This window comes from Aedes albopictus, chromosome 3 (assembly GCF_035046485.1).
Source record: "Aedes albopictus strain Foshan chromosome 3, AalbF5, whole genome shotgun sequence".
Lineage (NCBI taxonomy): Eukaryota > Metazoa > Arthropoda > Insecta > Diptera > Culicidae > Aedes > Aedes albopictus.
The window spans coordinates 16291934-16315001 of NC_085138.1; the positions used below are offsets into that span (position 1 = coordinate 16291934).

At 45.7% G+C, this 23068-nt stretch overlaps 2 protein-coding genes across 3 annotated transcripts in view; one reads left to right on the forward strand and one right to left on the reverse strand.

Annotated features, from left to right (window-relative positions):
* Window positions 1-23068, reverse strand: part of LOC115268734 (uncharacterized) — a 514127-nt gene that overhangs the window by 249707 nt on the left and 241352 nt on the right. The gene's annotated exons all lie outside the window — the stretch shown is intronic.
* On the forward strand, window positions 14000-20197 carry LOC134284134 (uncharacterized). Its single transcript, XM_062842458.1, has 2 exons — window positions 14000-14087; window positions 14143-20197. The coding sequence occupies exon 2, from the start codon at window positions 14240-14242 to the stop codon at window positions 20195-20197; it is 5958 nt and encodes a 1985-aa protein (XP_062698442.1). The 5' UTR covers window positions 14000-14087; window positions 14143-14239.

Below are 23068 nucleotides of genomic sequence, written 5' to 3' on the forward strand. Positions count from 1 at the left end.
ATGAAAACAAAAAGAACGGAATCAATCGGTTCCGTAATCGCTTGTTTTCGAATAGGATGAATATGGGAGCGTGAGATTAATGATGGAACACATACCCTATTACTGGAGTATTTTTTTTAAATATAATTACGAGATTTTTAGCCCTAGGCTAGTTCATCTCGGGACCCACGCTTTACTTCCCTTCCGAAGGAAGAACTTACATTTTGTGAGTTTGTCAGGAGTGGGATTCGATCCCAGGTCCTCAGCGTGATAGTCATGTGTTCTAACCATCACACCAGGTCCGTTCCCTTGCAGGAACTGTAAAGAACAATTCTCATAGAAACTCTTGAAACGATTTCTGCAGATATTCCCGGAAGAATTATCGAAGGAACTCTAGAAAATTCCCAAAGAAAAACCTGGGAAAATTTGTGATTTGTATACCAACTACAAGAAGCCAGGAGGAACTTTTGGTAGTTCGGTGAAGGTTCTGCTTCATTGTGTATTTTATTTTTATTACAATATTTAAGATTTTACTTAGCCTTTCTTTTGCATTCGTTGGGACCTTTAAGATCCGTTGGGAACAGCTCGCTTGAGTAGTGCACGATTTTTGTCAAAAATTACCCTAGTACCAAAGGAGGGTTAAATAGAGCTTAAAAAACCTGAGGTGTCAATATATGTTCTTTTTTTTTACAATCCCCAATAAAACACAGAAGGAATTACAGTTGTATAGCACAAAAGAATCACAGCATTTTTTTATAAAATACCATCCATATCCATTTATTTATTTATTTATTTATTTATTTATTTATTTGATCAACAGGCTGTGCTAGCCCCAATCATCTTACTTTCGTATTACTATAGTTACATAGATTAAATATACATAGTACAGGAAACATAGTACACAAAACACTTTAAATAAATACAAAGCCAACGTAATTTTACATTCTACAGAAAAGTCAAAACAATACACTTCGACGGCACACTAAAACTTCATGGTTCCCAATAACCGGATGCACGATGTTCAAACTCTCTAAACAGCAGTCCCGCCGGCCAGGTTGAGTTCATTAAGGCTTTATCTTTATACTTCCAATCAACGCCAACTTTGAATGAGATGAAGCGTAGATTTTCATGATTGCTTCAACGCGGTACCAATTTTACAACTTCAGGTTGTCCATTTGGCTGCAATGAGTCTTACTTACCTTACCGGTCAGGCTAAGGCCGGGGTGGCCTCTGCTGTACATAGTAGCCGCCTCCATTCCACTCGGTCCATGGCTGTTTGTCTCCAGTTCCGCACTCTGCGTAGGGTCCGCAGATCGTCCTCCACTTGGTCGACCCACCTAGCTCGCTGCGCTCCACGTCTTCTTGTACCGGTCGGATGACTCTCGAGAACCATTTTAGTCGGGTTGCTATCCGACATCCTGATGACGTGACCCGCCCACCGTAGCCTCCCGATTTTCGCGGTATGGACGATGGTTGGTTCTCCCAGCAGCTGATGCAGCTCGTGGTTCATTCGCCTTCTCCAAGTCCCGTCTTCCATCTGCACTCCGCCGTAGCTGGTACGCAACACCTTCCGTTCGAAAACTCCAAGGGCGCGTTGGTCCTCTGCACGTAGGGTCCATGTTTCGTGCCCATAGAGGACGACCGGTCTAATCAACGTTTTGTAGATGGTTAACTTCGTGTTACGGCGAACTTTATTCGATCGTAGAGTTCTGCGGAGTCCAAAGTAGGCACGATTTCCTGCCACAATGCGCCTCTGAATTTCTCTGCTGGTGTCGTTGTCGTCGGTCACCAGTGAGCCCAAGTACACGAATTCTTTAACCGCCTCGATTTCATCACCGTCGATATGAATTCGGGGTGGCGGGCGCGGTGATTCCTCCCTGGAGCCCTTTGCCATCATGTACTTTGTCTTCGACACATTAATGACTAATCCGATTCGCCTGGCTTCCCTCTTTAGTCGGATGTACGTTTCCGCCATCGTCTCAAATTTACGAGCAATAATATCAATATCATCGGCAAAACCAAGCAGCTGAACGGACTTCGTGAAAATCGTCCCACTCGTGTTTATCCCCGCTCTTCTTATTACACCCTCCAAAGCAATGTTGAACAGCAAGCACGAAAGACCATCACCTTGCCGTAACCCTCTGCGAGATTCGAAGGGACTCGAGAGTGTCCCTGATACTCGAACTACGCACATCACTCGATCCATCGTCGCCTTGATCAACCGTATCAGTTTATCCGGGAATCCGTATTCGTGCATAATCTGCCATAGCTGTTCTCGAGCGATTGTATCATACGCCGATTTGAAATCGATGAACAAGTGATGTGTGGGCACGTTGTATTCGCGGCATTTCTGCAACACCTGGCGGATGGCGAACATCTGGTCCGTTGTAGCGCGTTCACCCATAAATCCAGCCTGATATTGCCCCACGAACTCTCTTGCAATCGGTGATAGACGGCGGCATAAAATTTGAGAGAGTATCTTGTAGGCAGCGCTCAGTAGTGTGATCGCGCGGTAGTTCCCGCAATCCAACTTGTCGCCCTTTTTGTAGATGGGACACACGATACCTTCCATCCATTCCTCCGGTAATACTTCCACCTCCCAAATCTTGGTAATGACCCAGTGTAGTGCTCTCACCAGTGCTTCTCCACCGTATTTTAGAAGCTCGCTTGGTAGCTGATCTGCTCCAGCGGCTTTGTTGTTTTTCAACCGGCCAACCTCCTCCTCAATCTCTTGAAGGTCAGGGGTCGGAAGTCTTTCGTCCTGTGCACATACTCCTAGATCTGTTACCACGCCACCTTCGGTACTTGCAACGTCGCCATTGAGGTGCTCATCGTAATGCTGCCGCCACCTCTCGACCACCTCACGCTCGCTCGTGAGAATATTCCCGTGATTATCTCGGCACATGTCGGCTTGTGGCACAAAGCCTCTGCGCGAGCGGTTCAGCTTCTCGTAGAACTTTCGTGTGTCCTTAGCGCGGTACAGCTCTTCCATCGCTTCGCGATCTCGTTCTTCCTGCTGGCGCTTCTTCATCCGGAAGACTGAGTTCTGCCTGTTCCGCGCCTGTTTGTAACGTGCCTCATTCGCTCTCGTACGGTGTTGCAGCATTCTCGCCAATGCTGCATTTTTCTCGTTTTTCAACTGTTCACATTCGCCGTCGTGCCAGTCGTTTCTGTGATTCGGAGTCGCGAAGCCTAGTGCTGCAGCCGAGGTACTACCTATGGCGGATCGGATGTCCCTCCAGCCATCTTCAAGTGTAGCTGCGCCAAGCTGCTCTTCCGTTGGTAGGGCCACTGCTAACTGCTGCGCGTAGTCTTGAGCCACTTCTACGTTACGAAGTTGCTCGATGTTGAGCCGCGGCATTCGACTTCGACGCGTGGTGATAACTGTCGAAAGTTTTGAGCGCATGCATACAGCGACTAAGTAGTGATCCGAATCTATATTCGCACTGCGGTATGTGCGGACGTTGGTTATATCCGAGAAGAATTTACCGTCGATTAGAACGTGGTCGATTTGGTTTTCTGTTTGGTGGTCGGGTGATCTCCAGGTGGCTTTGTGGATATCTTTGCGGGGAAAGAAGGTGCTTCGGACTACCATACCACGGGAGGCTGCAAAGTTTACGCATCGCTGGCCGTTATCATTCGATACGGCGTGCAGGCTGTTTCGCCCGATTACCGGTCTGTACATTTCCTCCCTTCCTACCTGCGCGTTCATGTCGCCGACAACGATTTTCACGTCACGCGGCGAGCAACCATCGTATGTTTGCTCTAACTGCGCGTAGAACGCTTCTTTCTCGTCATCGGGTCTCCCTTCGTGTGGGCAGTGGACGTTGATGATGCTGTAGTTGAAGAAACGGCCCTTAACTCTCAACATGCACATCCTTGCGTTGATCGGCTGCCACCCGATCACACGTTGTCGCATATTGCCCAACACTATAAATCCTGTTCCCAGTTCATTGGTGGTGCCACAGCTTTGGTAGAAGGTAGCCGCTCGATGCCCGCTTTTCCACACTTTCTGTCCCGTCCAACAAAGTTCCTGCAACGCCACGATGTCGAAGTTGCGGGGATGTAGTTCGTCGTAGATTATCCTGTCACATCCTGCGAAACCTAGTGACTTGCAATTCCATGTTCCAAGTTTCCAATCTTAGTCCTTATTTCGTCGCGTGGGTCTTTGCCGATTGTATCGAGTCGTATTTTCTCCTATGTTATTCGCAATGGGGATTTTTACGGGTGGCTTATTGGGCCTACGCCAACACTCCTGTCTCGCCGGAGGGCCATCGTGCCAGTTCTGTTTAACGTCCCAACCAACACTGGGACGACCACGCTGATGGGGCTACCACCTTGGATCTAGCTGGGCGTGGTGCAGCGTTTCTTACTCAGCCGCTGGATGCCAGAACAGACGCTGTTTGAGCCGCACCTCCTTGGTGAACAGACACTCGGATCGTACCTCCTCAATCTAGCTGAAGTCAGAAGGACAACAGTGCCCAGGCTGCGCTACCAGCTAAGCACACAACTCTTAGCTGGCGGTCTTTGTCATCGTTTGACCCGTGGAAGCATGAGGTAGGAACTTGTGAGGACCAGAGCTATATTGGACGCTCTCCTTATCGACTCACCGTTTTGCAGCAATGAGTCATACACCATTTTTCGCATGTCATCGGTTGAAACATGTTTCGCGACTCTTGTGAAAAATATCCAGCATTTTTGGGATCCAGTAAAAGCAGTTTAAACATTAGATCCTACTTGCAGTTGAGAAGTATTGTTTAGTTTCAGCGATGAAATGTTCAGTGGATCACAATTTCTCTGCGGCGTAGACGTAATCGGAATTTTCGGGTTCTTATCGGTCTTTTGGTCCCCGGCTAACGTTCGTTTCAATTCCGCAAAACTCTCCTTAATACTTGCAAATTCGGATTGAAGCTGATACACTGTATGTTCCACATTGCTTTCGATATTTGTTTCAGTCAGGTCCTTCACAATCGTTTGATTTGTCGGTGCGGAGCGCTGCTTGCGGAACGAAAAGAGACAACCGTCACACAACCAGAGGACATTGTTAAAATCAACGCAAACCCGCATCTGATATGGGTTCATATTCGTGCAACTTAAGTGGTTTTGTATGCCACAGTCTTCACACACAATTCTCTCGTCCCATGCACCGATAGCCGAAGAGCATTTACCACAATCAAATCTGCGTGCCATTGTATGGTCCGTACCGGTAAATCAAGCAGTAGGGTATCGCGCCACTTGGGCGGTGGCTTCTATATTCGTCTGTCTTCCACACAGTTCGAAAAATTCGTGTACATTTACAGCGAATATCATGCACATAATTGGAGCGTGCAGTATGCTGTATGTTTACGTGAAGTCCTAACATTACATCCATTGTAAATATTAGACGTGTAAATTTCATAGCAGAATGTGCACTCCTTGCGTCCCTCTCCATTCATTTTGTTTTGGTAGGGAAGGTGGGGAAAGGCTTGTTTTCATTTATCGAAAATTAATAACGAATCACTGGCGCATCGGACGAAACCATCTTTATTCTATATTCTTCATAATATATTTCATGATAATAGCATCTGTATGTTTAAAGAGGCACATCATCTGGAGCATTTCAACGCAGTAAAACGCAGCGCAGCTTTACAGTTGACCGCCGGATCCAGCCGCCGCAGCGGTTGGCTGCTTGTTCACATTTTCTGATGAATCTGTAAACGAAAACACTTGTGCTGCAGATATATCGTCTTCAAACAAACTTTATTTCACCTACCTTCAACTTTTAAATGAACTCTTCAGCAAAAAACTGCACAATCGATCACTTTTCTTTTGGCAATATTTTTGTTGCGCGCGGAGGACAGCCATCTTTGTTTTGGTTTGATCCGACTGTGCCGCTTCTGTCATCTTTGCACTATATGCATGTAAAGTTCGTGCTATGTTCATGTAATGATAAAATGATCCAACAATTTTAACTTTCAATGCACAGAAAACTACTGCTATGTCGTAACGTTGATATAAAAACAACCAATAATTGAAAGCTTTTCCGTGATTCATTCATGTGCAATAAATATGATAGAAAGTTACATTTTGAATTTGATTTACATGACCAATATTTACGGTGATTTATCGATTACATGACCAGTAATATTCTGATTTTTTATCTGTGTAGTAACAAAAGTTCTTGCTCATTCGATACAACATTGAATTCTTCTTCAACTAAGCACAATTTATGCTTGAATTAGAGTACAAGTCCCACTATTTTATGCGAAAATTGAACAGCGGTTATACACAACACGCTCGTGATCTAGCGGTTCTCACATCACTTCTCTCATTGTTCAATAACTTTTGCTACTTTGCTTCAAAAAGTCCTTCAATCACTGAAATGTGATCTTCTGTAATGCATGCACAAATGATGAAAAAATATTTGTAGTTCGTAAATTTTCCTTAAAAGTACAAATGTATGAAAATTGACCCATTCTCATCTCTTCGAGGGGGTGAGAGTGGGTCAAGGGAACGGATTTTTTCCGCATTGAGAACAAAGCAACTAAATCAAGTTCTGGTCCAGGTTGATACTACTTACTTATAACATATTTCATGATGGCTATGAATTTAAGAATCTAAAATGTATCAATTCACCTAAAATGTGATGTTTTATCGAGTCTTTATTTTAAAAAGGCCTTCATTTCAAGCTTTTTTCTATGAATTATCAAAATTGCTCTAAAAGCCTAATTTTTCGATAGGAACTGCTGGCAACTATGAGGATGATACCATATAATTATTGATTCGATATTCGCAATATTTGATGTGATATTTCAGATAATGATTTGACCAAATCCCGCCCCTCTGACCCATTGTCATCCCCAACGACGTTATTTTAATAGTTTCAAAAATAGATTCATTAAATATATCTCTTGAACTTCTAATGAACTTATTTCATTATTTTTTTTTAATTTTTAATAGGGCTTACATTTAATATTACTGTAAAAGCTTCGTCTAGGATTAATTTTTGAAATTTCCTTCTAAACGATGATGAAAATTCTTGGAAACTTAAAAAAAAGTATTAGAATTCTCGAAGTTTTTTTTGATGCCATCCAACATTAGTCTTGATGTGTTGATTTTTTTTAGGAATGAATGAGAAGAAAAATGCTTCACGTGCTTATAAAGCAAAGATTTGACAGTTTGCGCAAACATTCTTCAATGAATACTGACAAAATTTCATCATGAAATAGTTTGAAACATTTTTCTGGGGGCTCTAAAAATTATATTGAAAATCTGAAATTATTTTTCATAAACTTCTCTAGCATTTTCAGCAGATTTATTTTTGGGAATTCATCTTGAATTTGTATGAGATTTTCATTTATCTTTTTTATAATTGTTCAACATAATGTTCATCTATATCTTTAAAACTTCACTTCTGATCTTCTGGTTTCATATTCAGATTTTTTTTTCTGGAAGTTTGATTTATCCCGAGAATATTGAAAATAGTTGAAATATTACAGTAAATAACATCAAATCGTATATTTTACTGCATATTCAGCATACTGAAAAAGTCGTTATGTAATCCGTCCCAGTTTAGACACTTCGTCAAGAAGATGAAAATTTAAAATAATGTGAAATTCAAAAAGAAGTAGAATTAGGAAGAAGTAAATGGAAGAAGAAGGAATAGGAAAACATGGAAGTGATCAAATCGGTAGGAAGGCAGACTTTTCTCTCTTTGCTGTCCTAAACGAACATTCCATCCATGTTGAAGTTTAAGCCTTGATATCGCCCTTGTCACCCCACTGTACACCCAAGCTCGAAAGTAGACGGCTTCATTTCAAGAGTCAGTCTGCAGCAGAAGAGGTATAGGTACCTCAAAGGCAATGTATCGGCAAAATGCATTTGCAAAATGCAACTGCTGCAGTACCACACACTGCTGAGTCGAGGCTGACGCAAACGCAAGTCCATGTCATGCCACACGAATCACTTCAAAGGACGATGGTTGACGATGGTGATCGGTCTTCCATTTCCAGCACCACTATATGGCTGTAGGTGGCGTAGTAAGTATGAGCGCGTGTGTGCAAATGCTTCGGAATAATACATCACTGTCAATGGTGTGCGGTTGGCTGAACGAGTGCCATTTTGGTGATTTATGCCGGAGGATGGAGGAACTCCAAAGTCAGTGCTGTGTGGCTGGTTTCAACGCTATAATGCTGTCCGTCCACCCACAGCACAGTAGCCAACGATGACGAGGTGTTACCGTCCAGCTTATGGAATACTTACTGCTCCTAGTGTGGTCTATACGGCTAGTGACTGTCGCAAAGTTTATTACGCTACATGTCACACGAATCTGTCAGTGGTGAAAGTAAGTTCCAGGACAGCTTTGTCAGCAGCTCAACACAACTTGGACAGAGATGACGAACTCCAACTCGCACATCCTACTCTCTTTGCACTGAATCCATTAGGAGAAAGTTGTGTGTAACTGTTAACTGATGGTTCCAGAAATTTAACTTGTTCTGTTATGTATGTTGTATTGATAGTGGTCCCCAGATACAAACATCCTACAAAGTCTCGGTCGCTCTGCACAGCAATTAACTAGCAAGACGTCTCCTCTTTGCTCAATGTTTTCACATTTAAAGCCATCCTAGCCAAGAAGTCTGAAAAGCTAACGAATCCGAAATAGTTAACAGCAAACAGCTCAATTTCCAACCCACTTCACACTCCTTTATCTCAGAGCCAGAAATTCCTGAAAAACTCCACGCTTCAATCAGCAGTCGTTCCATCGACTGAGCTGCGGCCAGACCTTCTCTTGTTCCGTTCTACACCCCTAGCTTTCCATGCTATCAGCGCTCGTTATTGTTTAATCAGAAGCGATTAACGCTTGCCCGACACGAGCAATTTCAAGTATGAGCCCCCGTCCCCAGCACCGTCCGTCGGTTCAAACAAACCGACCGCCTCCAACGCCATCAGCAAACCAGCTCAGTTCAAAATCAACTTCCAGCCAAATTCAGTTTGGGGAATGATACGACTTGGAGCCACGTGCTTCGACTCTTCACGCTGCCATCGTCGTCGTACCGTCATCACCAGTTGAGTGCTTTGGCAGATGAGTACCGTGAGATGATGGGGGATTGGTCACTTTCGGATTCCTCAAGAGATTTAACCTGAGGTTTCTCCAGGAATTTCTCCATAAATTCCTCCACGGATCCCTCCAGGAATACCCCCAGGAATTCCTCCAGGAATCTCTCCAGAAAGTCTTACAGGAATGCTGCCAAAACTTCATCCAGGAATTCCTCCAGAAATTTCTCGAGGAATTCCTCCAGGACTTCTTCCAGGAATTCTTTCAGAAGCTTTTTCAGAAATTCCAACAGGAATTCTCTAAAAAAAAATCCTCCAGGGATTACATTGAAATTCCCTAAGGAATTGGCTAGGAATTTCTCTAGGAATTCTCAAGAATTCCTCCAGAAAATTCCAAGAAATTCCTCCAGAAATTCCCAAGAAATTCCTCCAGAAATTTCCAAGAAAATCCTCCAGAAATTCCCCAGGAATTCCTCCAAAAATTCCCCAGGAATTCCTCCAGACATAAACCAGGAATTCCTCCAAAAATTTCCCAGGAATTTCTCCGGAAATTCCCTAGCAATTCCTCCAGAAATTCCCCAGGAATTCCTCCAGAAATTTCCCAGGAATTCCTCCAGAAATTCACCAGGAATTCCCCCAGAATTTCCCCAGGAATTCCTCCAGAAATTCCCCAGGAATTCCTCCAGAAATTCCCCAGGAATTCCTCCAGAAATTCCCCAGGAATTCCTCCAGAAATTTCCCAGGAATTCCTCCAGAAATTCCCGAGGAATTCCTCCAGAAATTCCCCAGGAATTCCTCCAGAAATTCCCCAGGAATTCCTCCAGAAATTCCCCAGAAATTCCTCCAGAAATTCCTCCAGAAATTCCTCAGGAATTCCTCCAGAAATTCCTCAGGAATTCCTCCAGAAATTCCTCAGGAATTCCTCCAGAAATTCCTCAGGAATTCCTCCAGAAATGCTCCAGGAATTCCTCCAGAAATTCCTCATGAATTCCTCCAGAAATTCCTCAGGAATACCTCCAGAAACTCCCCAGGAATTCCTCCAGAAATTCCCCAGGAATTCCTCCAGAAATTCCCCAGGAATTCCTCCAGAAATTTCCCAGGAATTCCTTCGGAATTTCCCAGGAATTCCTCCAGAAATACCCCAGGAATTCCTCTAGGAATTCCCCAGAAACTCCCCAGAAATTCCCCAGGAATTCCCTAGGAATTCCTCCAGAAATTCCCCAGGAATTCCCCAGGAATTTCTCCAGAAATTCTTCAGGAACTTCTCCAGAAATTCCCCAGGTATTTCTCCAGAAATTCTCCAGGAATTCCTCCAGAAACTCGCCATGAAATTCTCTCGAAATTCCCCAGGAATTCCTCCAGAACTTTCCCAGGAATTCCTCCAGGAATTCCTCCAGAAATTCGTGATGAAATTCCCCAGAAATTCCCCAGGAATTCCTCCAGGAATTCCCCAGGAATTCATCCAGAAATTCCCCACGAATTCTTCCAGAAATACCCCAGAAATTCCTCCAGAAATTCTCCAGAAATTTCCCAGGAATTTCTCCAGAAATTTCTCAGAAACTCCCTAGAAATTCCCCAGGAAATCCTCCAGAAATTCCCCAGGAATTACTCCAGAAATGGTCCAGAAATTCCCCAATAATTTCTCCAGAAATTCCCCAGGAATTCCTCAAGAAATATTCCAGAAATTCCTCTAGAAATTCAGCAGGAATTCCTCCAGAAATACCCCAGAAATTCTTCCAGAAATTTCAGGAATTCCTCCAGAAATTCCCCAGTAATTCCTCCAGGAATTCCCTAGGAATTCCTCCAGGAATTCCTCAGGAATTCCTCCAGGAATTCCTCCAGGAATTCCCCAGGAATTCCTCCAGAAATTCCCCAGGAATTTCTCCAGAATTTCCCCAGGAATTCCTCCAAAGAATTCCCCAGGAATTCCTCCAGGAATTCCTCCAGGAATTCCTCCAGGAATTTTGCCAGAAATTCCCCAGGAATTCCTCCAGAAATTCCCCATGAAGTCCTCCAGAAATTCCTCAGGAATTCCTCGAGAAATTCCCCAGGAATTTCTCCAGAAATTCCCCAGGAATTCCTCCAGGAATTCCCCAGGAATTCCTCCAGGAATTCCCCAGGAATTCCTCCAGGAATTCCCCAGGAATTCCTCCAGGAATTCCCCAGGAATTCCTCCAGGAATTCCCCAGGAATTTCTCCAGGAATTCCCCAGGAATTCCTCCAGGAATTCCCCAGGAATTCCTCCAGGAATTCCCCAGGAATTCCTCCAGGAATTCCCCAGGAATTCCTCCAGGAATTCCCCAGGAATTCCCCAGGAATTCCTCCAGGAATTCCCCAGGAATTCCTCCAGGAATTCCCCAGGAATTCCTCCAGGAATTCCCCAGGAATTCCTCCAGGAATTCCCCAGGAATTCCTCCAGGAATTCCCCAGGAATTCCTCCAGGAATTCCCCAGGAATTCCTCCAGGAATTCCCCAGGAATTCCTCCAGGAATTCCCCAGGAATTCCTCCAGGAATTCCCCAGGAATTCCTCCAGGAATTCCCCAGGAATTCCTCCAGGAATTCCCCAGGAATTCCTCCAGGAATTCCCCAGGAATTCCTCCAGGAATTCCCCAGAAATTCCTCCAGGAATTCCCCAGGAATTCCTCCAGGAATTCCCCAGGAATTCCTCCAGGAATTCCCCAGGAATTCCTCCAGGAATTCCCCAGGAATTCCTCCAGGAATTCCCCAGGAATTCCTCCAGGAATTCCCCAGGAATTCCTCCAGGAATTCCCCAGGAATTCCTCCAGGAATTCCCCAGGAATTCCTCCAGGAATTCCCCAGGAATTCCTCCAGGAATTCCCCAGGAATTCCTCCAGGAATTCCCCAGGAATTCCTCCAGGAATTCCCCAGGAATTCCTCCAGGAATTCCCCAGGAATTCCTCCAGGAATTCCCCAGGAATTCCTCCAGGAATTCCCCAGGAATTCCTCCAAGAATTCCCCAGGAATTCCTCCAGGAATTCCCCAGGAATTCCTCCAGGAATTCCCCAGGAATTCCTCCAGGAATTCCCCAGGAATTCCTCCAGGAATTCCCCAGGAATTCCTCCAGGAATTCCCCAGGAATTCCTCCAGGAATTCCCCAGGAATTCCTCCAGGAATTCCCCAGGATTTCCTCCAGGAATTCCCCAGGAAATCCCCAGAAATTCCTCCAAGAATTCCCCAGGAATTTCTCCAAAGAATTCCCCAGGAATTCCTCCAAAGAATTCCCCAGGAATTCCTCCAGGAATTCCTCCAGAAATTCCCCAGGAATTGCTCCAGAAATTCCCCAGGAATTCCTCCAGAAATTCCCCAGGAATTCCTCCAGAAATTCCCCAGGAATTTCTCCAGAAATTCCTCCAGGAATTCCTCCAGAAATTCCGCAGTAACCCCTCCAGAAATACCCCAGGAATTCCTTCAGAAATACCTCCAGGAATTCCTTCAGAAATTCTTCCAGGAACTCCTCCAGAAATTCCCCAGGGGAATTCCTTTAGAAATTCTCTAGAAGTTCCTTCAGAAATTCCAGAGGAATTCCTCCAGAAATTCCCGAGGAATTCCTCCAGAAATTCCAGAGGAATTGCTCCAGAAATTCCAGAGGAATTGCACTAGAAATTCCCCAGGAATTCCTTCAGATTTTCCGCAGGAATTCCTCCAGAAACTCCCCAGAAATTCCTCCAGAAATTCCCCAGGAATTCCTCCAGAAATTCCCCAGGAATTCCTCCAGAAATTCCCCAGGAATTCCTCCAGAAATTCCCCAGAAATTCCCCAGAAATTCCCCAGAAATTCCTCCAGAAATTCCCCAGGAACTCCTCCAGAAATCCCCCAGGAATTCCTCCAGAAATTCTCCGGGAATTCCTTCAGAAATTCGTCCAGAAATTCCTTTAGAAATTCCTTCAGGAATTCCTCCAGAAATTCCCCAGGAATTCCTTCAGATTTTCCGCAGGAATTCCTCTAGAAATTTCCCAGGAATTCCTCCAGAAACTCCCCAGGAATTCCTCCAGAAATTCCCCAGGAATTCCTCCAGAAATTCCCCAGGAATTCCTCCAGAAATTCCCCAGGAATTCCTCCAGAAATTTCCCAGGAATTCCTCCAGAAATTCCCCAGGAATTCCTCCAGAAATTCCCCAGGAATTCCTCCAGAAATTCCCCAGGAATTCCTCCAGAAATTCCCCAGGAATTCCTCCAGAAATTCCCCAGGAATTCCTCCAGAAATTCCCCAGGAATTCCTCCAGAAATTCCCCAGGAATTCCTCCAGAAATTCCCCAGGAATTCCCCCAGAAATTCATTCAGAAATTCCTCCAGAGACTGCTCCCGGAACTTCTTCTGGAATTCCTCCAGGAATTTCTCATGAAATTCCTCCAGGTATTACTCCAGAAATTCCTCAAGCCATTCCTTCAGGAGTTCCCCTAGAAATTCTTCCAGGTTTTCCTCCAGGATTTCCTCCAGAAATTCCTCCAAAAACTACTCCAGAATTTCATAAGGAATTCCTTCAGGCATTTCTCAAGGAATTCCTCCAGGGATCCCTTCAGAAATTTCGCTGGAAATTCCTCGAGTTTTCATAGGAAATCTTCCAGTAATTCCTCCAGATATTTCTCCAGGAATTCCTGCAGAGATTCCTCCAAGAAATCCTGCATGAATTTCTCTCGAATTTCTTCAGTAATTCCTCCGGGGGCTCCTCTAGGGATTACTTCAGCAATTCATCCAGAAATTCTTTCAGAGATTCTTCCTGGGTGTTACGACGGGGTCCCTCGTTACGCCGACACCGCTGAGTATGTCGTGTCATCGGTCGACCGACAGCTGCCCGAGACACGTAATCAAACTGACAGAAAGAAGATGTGATGAAAAATTGAAAGTCATGCAGTTGAACTCAGTTCGGATTGTTCTAGGAATTTATTAATCGAGACAAAATACTGTTCTACCTAATCTAAATTTGATATTCTACTTAATTGTACCTTACACCTAAAGTTCTGTACACATTCTACAGTTTGAATTCTGAATCGCTATCGCGTGCAGACTTGCCGATCCAATCACTCTCCGCTCAGAAATTGTCGGTTCACTAAAATGTATGTAAAGCCACAAAATTGTAAAAATGAATTACACTAATAAACCCTATTTCAGCTTGAAGCTTACCACCAACGACAAATTTGAGTTTGCTATCCAGATTTAGTGAAGAACCCCAACAAACTTCAAGATTTTATATCGGGGCAGCGGAAAGATGACCGATCGTGCAAATACCACAGGACATAATTGCCAATCATGCGATCGTCCGGATGCGGCAGAAGAAGAAATGGTGCAGTGTTGTCGTTGCCAGCTATGGGAACATTTCGGCTGTGCAGCTGTTGACGAACGGATCAAGGAAGCTGGCGTTCAATTCATCTGTAAGAGGTGTATCGCCACGATGGGAGCTTCGACGTCAACAGTGCATAGGAAAACACAGAAACCTAATGCCTCTGTCAAAGGATCGAAAGCTGGATCTAAGAGGAGCAAAAAACCTACGAACAATCCAGAAAGTGTGACTTCTAGTGTTCGGGCTGCACTTCTCGAAGAGCAGCTGAAGATGATTGAAGAAGAGCGACAACTCAAGGAACAGGAGCTGGAAGAACAGAAAGAGCTCAAGCGGCGCGAATTGGAAGAATCAGAGCGCCAATTGCAGGAGAAGAAAAAGTTTGCGGAAGAAGAAAAACGTCTCCGCGAACAACAGTTGCGTGAGGAGTCTGCTATGAAGTTGATGCAACAGAAAATAAGACGAGAATCCTTGGAGAAGCGAAATGAAATCATTCGACAACTTGCGCAGACAAGCAGCAGGAGTGGATCAATGCCCGATTCGAACGAAAAGGTTAAGGACTGGTTGGCAGAACAGGCGGAAGTAAACGAACATCCTCCGATCGGCGTTTCATCGGTAGCAGCAAAACTAGATGCATTGCAGCTGCACCCACCGGCGATTGTAGAAGCGCTACCTGCAGTAAATGATAGCGATAACGTGACGCGGCATTCAAACAGTTCCCCTCCAATCCCTGCGCTTGGGCAAGCTGGTCCCATTTCGCCACCACCACCTCTCCCATCTAATGAACGTTATGGCCAATCCGTTAGTCTCTCTCAGCAGCAAATCGCCGCTCGGCAAGTATTGGGCAAGGAGCTTCCCACTTTCAACGGGAATCCTGAAGACTGGCCCATCTTCATCAGCTGCTATGAGCAGTCAACAGCCACCTGTGGCTATTCGGACGCGGAAAATCTGATCCGCCTTCAACGGTGCCTGAAGGGGCACGCCTTAGAATCGGTCAGGAGTCGATTGCTTTTGCCATCGAGCGTGCAGCACGTTATCCAGACTCTGCGCACTTTGTACGGCAGGCCCGAACTTTTGATACGGAGCTTGATGCAAAAAATTCATCAAGTACCGGCTCCACGGCCCGACCGCCTGGAGACACTTATGCAGTTCGGACTCTCAGTCCAAAATTTGGTGGACCATTTGAAAGCAGCTGGCCACCAGAATCATCTCGCAAACCCGGTTCTCATGCAAGAATTAGTGGAAAAGCTTCCAGGCTCGATGCGCCTGGACTGGGCTGTCTTCAAAAATAAACACCATCCAGCAAATTTGGCAACCTTTGGCGAATTTATGTCGGGACTCGTAACAGCGGCGAGCGAGGTAACCTTTGACCTTCCGGAGTTCGACAGCACTGACAGAGGAGATAAGCGGAAACCGAAGAATAGCGGTATTATCCATACCCACTCAGCCGGTCTAGATTCTTCAGCGGGGCCTGCGGTAGGGGAAGTAGCGAAGACTTACAAACAGCCAGGTAAATTATGTGTAGCATGTGGACGTAGCGGGCATCGTGTGGCCGAGTGCGCCCAGTTTAAAGCAGCCAGCGTGGACGAACGCTGGAAACTGGTCCAGTCAAAGGGGCTATGCAGAACGTGCCTGAACAGTCATGGCAAGTGGCCTTGTCGATCATGGTCCGGTTGCGAATTTGAAGGGTGTCGGCATAGGCACCATACTCTTCTCCATTTCTCTTCATCTTCCCCTAGTCGTGTGAACATTTCCGCAAGTCACGTGTCTTCCGGAGAGCTAAATTGGCCACTTTTTCGGGTGATACCTGTAGTGTTGTACGGAAGGCAAACATCGCAAATAACATTTGCCTTTATTGACGAGGGGTCTTCGTATACTCTGCTGGAAGAGTCTGTTGCCCAACAGTTAAATGTAAATGGTCCAACGGAACCGTTAACTCTTCAGTGGACCGGGAATGTAACTCGAATCGAGTCGAAATCACGGCATATCAAACTGGATATCTCCGGCAAAAATAGTACTTCTCGCTTCGACTTGAACCATGTCCGAACGGTTCGTCACCTGTTACTCCCTTCACAAACACTCAAGTACAAAGATCTTGCGCGTCGCTTTCCTCACCTGAGAGGTCTCCCACTGGAAGACTACGAACTCATTCAGCCTCAATTGCTAATTGGTTTGGACAATCTTCGACTGTGCGTGCCACTGAAGCTTCGCGAAGGAGGGCCGCTGGATCCGATTGGCGCAAAATGTAGATTGGGATGGAGCATCTACGGCTGTATTCCCGGGCGAACATCGACTGCAGGAGTCGTAAATTTCCATGCTGGCACGGTGTCCAATCCTGACAACGAGATGAACGAACAACTACGAGACTTCTTCGCATTGGAGAACGCAGGCATTATTGCACCGGTCGACGTGCTGGAACCAGAAGACGAAAAGCGCGCTCGACTGTTGCTGAAGAGCACCACTCGGCGTATTGCATCCGAAAATCGATACGAAACCGGATTACTATGGAGCACAGATAACCCGAATTTCCCTGACAGTTATCCGATGGCAGTGCGCCGTATGGTGGCCCTCGAGCGAAGATTCGAACGTGAACCAGAACTGGGCGAGAAGGTGCGTGCACATGTCGCCGACTACGAGAGGAAAGGGTATGCGCATAAGGCCAAACTGGACGAGCTCACCTCTGTAGAGACAGATCGTGTGTGGTACCTACCACTTGGCATCGTTACCAACCCCAAAAAGCCCGGGAAAGTTAGGTTGATTTGGGACGCAGCAGCAAAAGTGGATGGAGTGTCTTTCAATTCGAGACTTCTCAAAGGCCCTGATCTCCTAACTCCACTTCCTCAAGTTTTATGCCAATTTCGTCAGTTTCCGGTAGCAGTGTGTGGTGACCTAATGGAGATGTTCCACCAAATTAAAATACGCTCTCCAGATTGTCAATCTCAACGTTTCGTGTTCCGCAATCACCCAACAGATCCCCCTCAAATTTATGTGATGGACGTAGCTACATTCGGCGCCACCTGCTCACCTGCTTCGGCACAACACGTGAAGAACTTGAATGCTCAAGAGCATGCCAAGGAATTTCCACGAGCAGCTGCAGCCATCACAAATAACCACTACGTGGATGATTATTTGGATAGCTTCAAGACGACCCGAGAAGCGATAGAGGTGATCAACGAAGTTAAAATTGTGCATTCCCTGGGAGGATTCACACTGCGTCACTTCTTGTCCAATGAAGCAGATGTACTACACGGCATTGGAGAACTTCCGGAGGAATCAACAAAGATGCTATCCCTGCAGCGAGGCGAGAAGACTGAATCCGTGCTCGGTATGAAATGGCTTCCGAAAGAGGACGTTTTTGTTTATTCCGTCGCACTGCGAGATGATCTCTCGAAAATTCTGGTGGACGAATACGTACCAACTAAGAGAGAAGTGCTCAAAGTTGTAATGAGTCTGTTCGACCCTCTGGGTTTTATTTCGTTCTTCCTAATCCACGGAAAGATCTTGATTCAAGATATTTGGGCCAGAGGAACCCAGTGGGATGAGAAGATTACGGAAGATCTCTACGTGCGATGGCGACAATGGACCAGCCTGTTCGCTGAACTAGGCACCCTGCGCATACCGCGCTGTTATTTTCATTCTCCATTTCCGGCCAACTTTGAAACCCTACAACTACACATCTTCGTTGATGCCAGCGAAGCAGCGTACTCCTGTGTGGCGTATTTTCGTTTGGAAGTAGGGGAAACTGTGCGAGTAGCATTCGTCAGCTCCAAGACCAAAGTTGCTCCACTCAAGACGATATCGATTCCCAGGCTCGAATTGAAGGCTGCTGTACTTGGTACGCGTATGCTGAATACTATTAAGGATCAGCACACCTTTCCTATCGCTCGCCAAATCATTTGGAGTGATGCCGGTGTGTGCCTCGCCTGGATTCGATCCAAAAATCATCGTCGATATCACCAATTCGTCTCCGTTCGTGTGGGCGAAATCCTGATGGCGACCGATCCGCAAGACTGGAGATGGATACCTTCAAAAATCAACGTCGCGGATCTGGCAACCAAATGGAAGAACGGTCCGCAATTGAGCATGGATAACCCATGGTTTGAAGGCGTAGAATTCCTACACAAATCCGAAGAACAGTGGCCCGAGGAGCGACCACTACCAGATACCAGCGAAGAGCTTCGTTCTGCACATTTCCAACTAGGCCACTTTGCTCCACCGATCGACATCTCACGGTTCAGTTCGTGGACTAGATTACACCGAGCCACCGCGTATGTTCTGCGCTACATCGACAACCTTCGCCGGAAGAAGTCTGGTCAACAATTAGAACTCGGCGGGCTGCATCAGGACGAGCTGCAGCGAGCTGAACGTGCTTTATGGAGTTTGGCTCAGTTCGAGGCGTACCCCAACGAGATTGCTGTACTTTCCAAGTCCCAAGGTTCACCGGATGATCGACACCGTATTGTCAAGAAGTCTAGTCCAATATACCGTACCTGGCCTTTCCTGGACAACAATGGGATTCTTCGTATGCGAGGCCGAATAGGTGCTGCACCATACGCACCGACGGAAGCTAAGTTCCCGGCAATCCTCCCCCATCGTCATCCACTAACTGTTCTTATTGTAGACTGGTATCATCGTCACTTTCGCCACGCTAACCGAGAAACCATTGTTAACGAGCTACGACAAAGATTTGAAATCGCCAACCTCAGAGCACTTGTGCAAAAAGTTGCGAAAAATTGCATGTGGTGTCGAGTGACAAAGGTTTCGCCAAAAACCCCAGCCATGGCACCACTACCAGAGATGCGACTGGCATCATTTGTCCGACCCTTTACATTTGTTGGGCTCGACTACTTCGGACCGGTGCTTGTCAAGGTGGGCAGAAGCAATGCGAAGCGATGGGTGGCCCTCTTCACCTGCCTGACAATTAGAGCCGTGCACTTAGAAGTTGTCCATTCGCTGAGTACCGAATCCTGTATTATGGCAGTACGACGCTTTGTCGCACGACGAGGACCACCAAGAGAATTCTGGACGGACAACGCAACCTGCTTTCAAGGGGCGGGTAACGAGTTGAAAGCAGAGATCGAAGCCAAAACCCGAGCTCTGGCACTAACATTCACGAGTGCTCAGACGAGCTGGAAGTTCATTTCCCCATCCACTCCTCATATGGGTGGAGCATGGGAGAGGCTCGTCCGCTCGGTGAAAGTGGCGATTGGAGCGATGCTGGAAGCACCCCGCAAGCCAGATGATGAGACCATGGAGACGATTCTCTACGAAGCAGAGGCCATGGTAAACTCTAGGCCACTCACCTACATCCCATTGGAATCTGCTGATGAAGAGGCGTTGACACCCAACCACTTTATACTTGGCAGTTCCAACGGAGAAAAACTCCTACCTACAGAACCCGTGGATCAACGAACAACTCTTCGTAGTAGCTGGAAACTAGCCCAATTCATCTCCGATCAGTTCTGGGCTAGATGGCTAAAAGAGTACCTCCCCGTAATTACTCGACGAACCAAGTGGTTCGAAGAAACTAAAGATCTAGAAGTTGGCGACCTGGTACTGGTGGCTGGTGGAACGGCGAGGAACCAGTGGATTCGAGGAAGGATTGAGCAAGTGTTCCCGGGACGGGACGGCCGGGTTCGTCAAGCGCTGGTTGGAACGTCATCTGGGACCCTACGAAGATCAGCCGCAAGAATTGCTGTTTTGGACGTCGTGAAGAATTGTGAAGCAAGTTCAAGGTTTCAAGGAGTTCCTGATTCTCACCAAGCTTCACGGGTGGGGGATTGTTACGACGGGGTCCCTCGTTACGCCGACACCGCTGAGTATGTCGTGTCATCGGTCGACCGACAGCTGCCCGAGACACGTAATCAAACTGACAGAAAGAAGATGTGATGAAAAATTGAAAGTCATGCAGTTGAACTCAGTTCGGATTGTTCTAGGAATTTATTAATCGAGACAAAATACTGTTCTACCTAATCTAAATTTGATATTCTACTTAATTGTACCTTACACCTAAAGTTCTGTACACATTCTACAGTTTGAATTCTGAATCGCTATCGCGTGCAGACTTGCCGATCCAATCACTCTCCGCTCAGAAATTGTCGGTTCACTAAAATGTATGTAAAGCCACAAAATTGTAAAAATGAATTACACTAATAAACCCTATTTCAGCTTGAAGCTTACCACCAACGACAAATTTGAGTTTGCTATCCAGATTTAGTGAAGAACCCCAACACTGGGAGTCCTTCTGAGATTCCTCCAGGTATTTTTCTTGGGATTCTTCCTGGATTTGCTCCTGGGATTCTTTCAGGGATTCCTTCAGGGATTTTTCCAGAGATTCTTCCTTCAGAGACTCCTCTAAGGATTTCTCCAGAGATTTCTCCAGCGATTTCAGGGATTTCTCCAAGGATTCCTTCTGTGGTTTTTACTGGGATTCTCTATGAGATATGATCTTGAATTTCTTCAAAGATTGTCTTAGCTATTTTTCTTGGTATTTCCTAAGAATATTATTTAGAGAATCCTATAAGCAATTCTCCAGGGATTCCTCCAGGTTTAATAATCTTCGACTAACAATAAAAAAAATATAGAAACGTTTAGAAGTTGTATTCAAAATTTCCATCGCGTGGTCCAATTTCCCCCCAATTCCCGGTACCCCGAAGCGGAGAAAAGCTTGCGTGTTCTTATCGCTCTGGCAGACCGTAAATCTCGAATTAAAATAAATACAGCATTCGCGCAATCGGGAAATTTGTTATTCGCACACAAATGGGGAAAAAATACGACAGGCAGGGGTGGTAGGTGGGTGTAAGTGATAGTCAATGCAGCGTTTGTTTTCACAGCTGCTGGAAGATTTACCTTCCCCTGGTCGCACGATAGAAGCTTTGTTCGTTCATTTTACAAACAATAGTAACCTAGGGGGTGGTTGATCGCATTCCTACAAAAGCCCTAACTGGGCAATGGATAATAATTCATTTTCCCGTTTAATAAATTAGCAATAACGTTTCTTGTGGGTTGAAGGATAAATAATCCACTTGTCTGGCAAGTGGGTCTCCGTTAAAGTATCAGTCAGTGGCAGCAGCAGTTGGTCTGCGCACTTTCAGTCGAGAAGTGGTCGAGAGTTTCCATTTTATGGGTGTTTATGGCCACGGGTAATTGGATCATTTTATGGCACTTTTTGAAATGTTCAAATGGCGCACCCGAGAACGCAGCGACTGTGCATGGATGGATGGATGGATGGTAAAATAGGCTGACGGCTGTTGGTCGAGTCAACCGCTGCAGGGGACTTATATTAATAAGACTGAGGGTCTTTTGCGATCGCAATTCGGCTATAAAAAGTTTTCTCCATAGGGTTATTAGTTCAATGAAAATTAAAAAGAAACTTTGAAAATAGCCAAACGCTGGCAATTAGATCCATAGTTTTGCAAGTGCAAAGAAAGAAGAAATATGGAAGAGTTGCCTTGAGATGCAATAAATTTCAATGCGTGTGAGATGCACAGTCAGTTTCTATTGAATGTTTACTTCTCCATAAGTAATTATCGAAAACGTAATTATGCTCAATTTCTTCGGAGAAATGCTCTTAAAACAAATGTCAAAACATTGTGATATAAATCAGTCACATAATACTTGATCATTACTGTGAAAATAGTAAAAGTTTAATTAAGATAGTTATTATACTCTACTTTATTTTAAATTATTGCATATTAGGCAGATTCATATATTTAATTTGTTTTATGTCTGAACGAGCCGGGACTCGTAATTTGCCGGGATTGAAGGTGTTACTCCCCGTTCGATGCACGAACGGCGCACAGGAATCACTGGACACAGATTAGCACTAATTCACGGGTTCTGAATCTTCTCCTTCTTCACCGAAGGCAGAACGATTTCACTACTGATCACTTAACCCGTTCTTCGCTGTGATCAATTAACACAGTTGTGAGGCTCACTCACGCACGACACCGACCGACCCGGCAAATTACGAGTCCCGGCTCGCTCATTGGTCCTTCGAGCCGGATTAGAGGACAACCCGAGCCAGGAATCAGCGACGAAGGCAAGTTGGCGCCATAGCGGTGGTAAGTGGCCATAGCGGAGACCACACAAAAGGTAGGCCATTCAATCTATCTAAACCTTTGTGTAGAAGTTTGGGCCTTTTACACACGGCCGTGCCAATATTTCGCGCCGATCACGGAGGCTAGGAATGGCGATATAATTGCATGCGAATTTGGGAGATCACACATATAGTACGGAGGAACTGCCGAGAAGCGACGGCACAATCAAAGCATTTTTGCATTTTTCGTTGACTGGTGGCAAGTCAGGCAAATTAATTGCTTTTTTTCATCATTTGCTTCTGCGCCTGTGGGGACACATGTTGAAATTAGTACACCGTGCTGGGGGTGGAAGGCAATAAATTAGGGCTCAGTCAATCCAAGGCAATCGTGATAGGGTGGCGTTTAAGCGGACACGCGTTGCGCAAAAGGGTACTACGCGTCGGGAAGGAGTAATCGTATCGTAATTTTAGTGCTCTTTTCGGTCGATCGCGTTCGCGTAGTGGTATCACGACGTGACGGGAAGGAGCATATCGTTCGATTGCGTGGTACCGCCGTCGTTTGTATCGCGTTTGAGTGGTGCATCGCGACGGGAAGGAGCAAAACGTTCGATCTTGTATCACTCACGTCCGTGCGCGTAGAAACGGCACACCGCGTCGGGAAGGAGAATTTCGTTTCGATTTGTGTCGTTTTCCGTTTTTCGCGCGTGGTTCGAGTGGTGTAA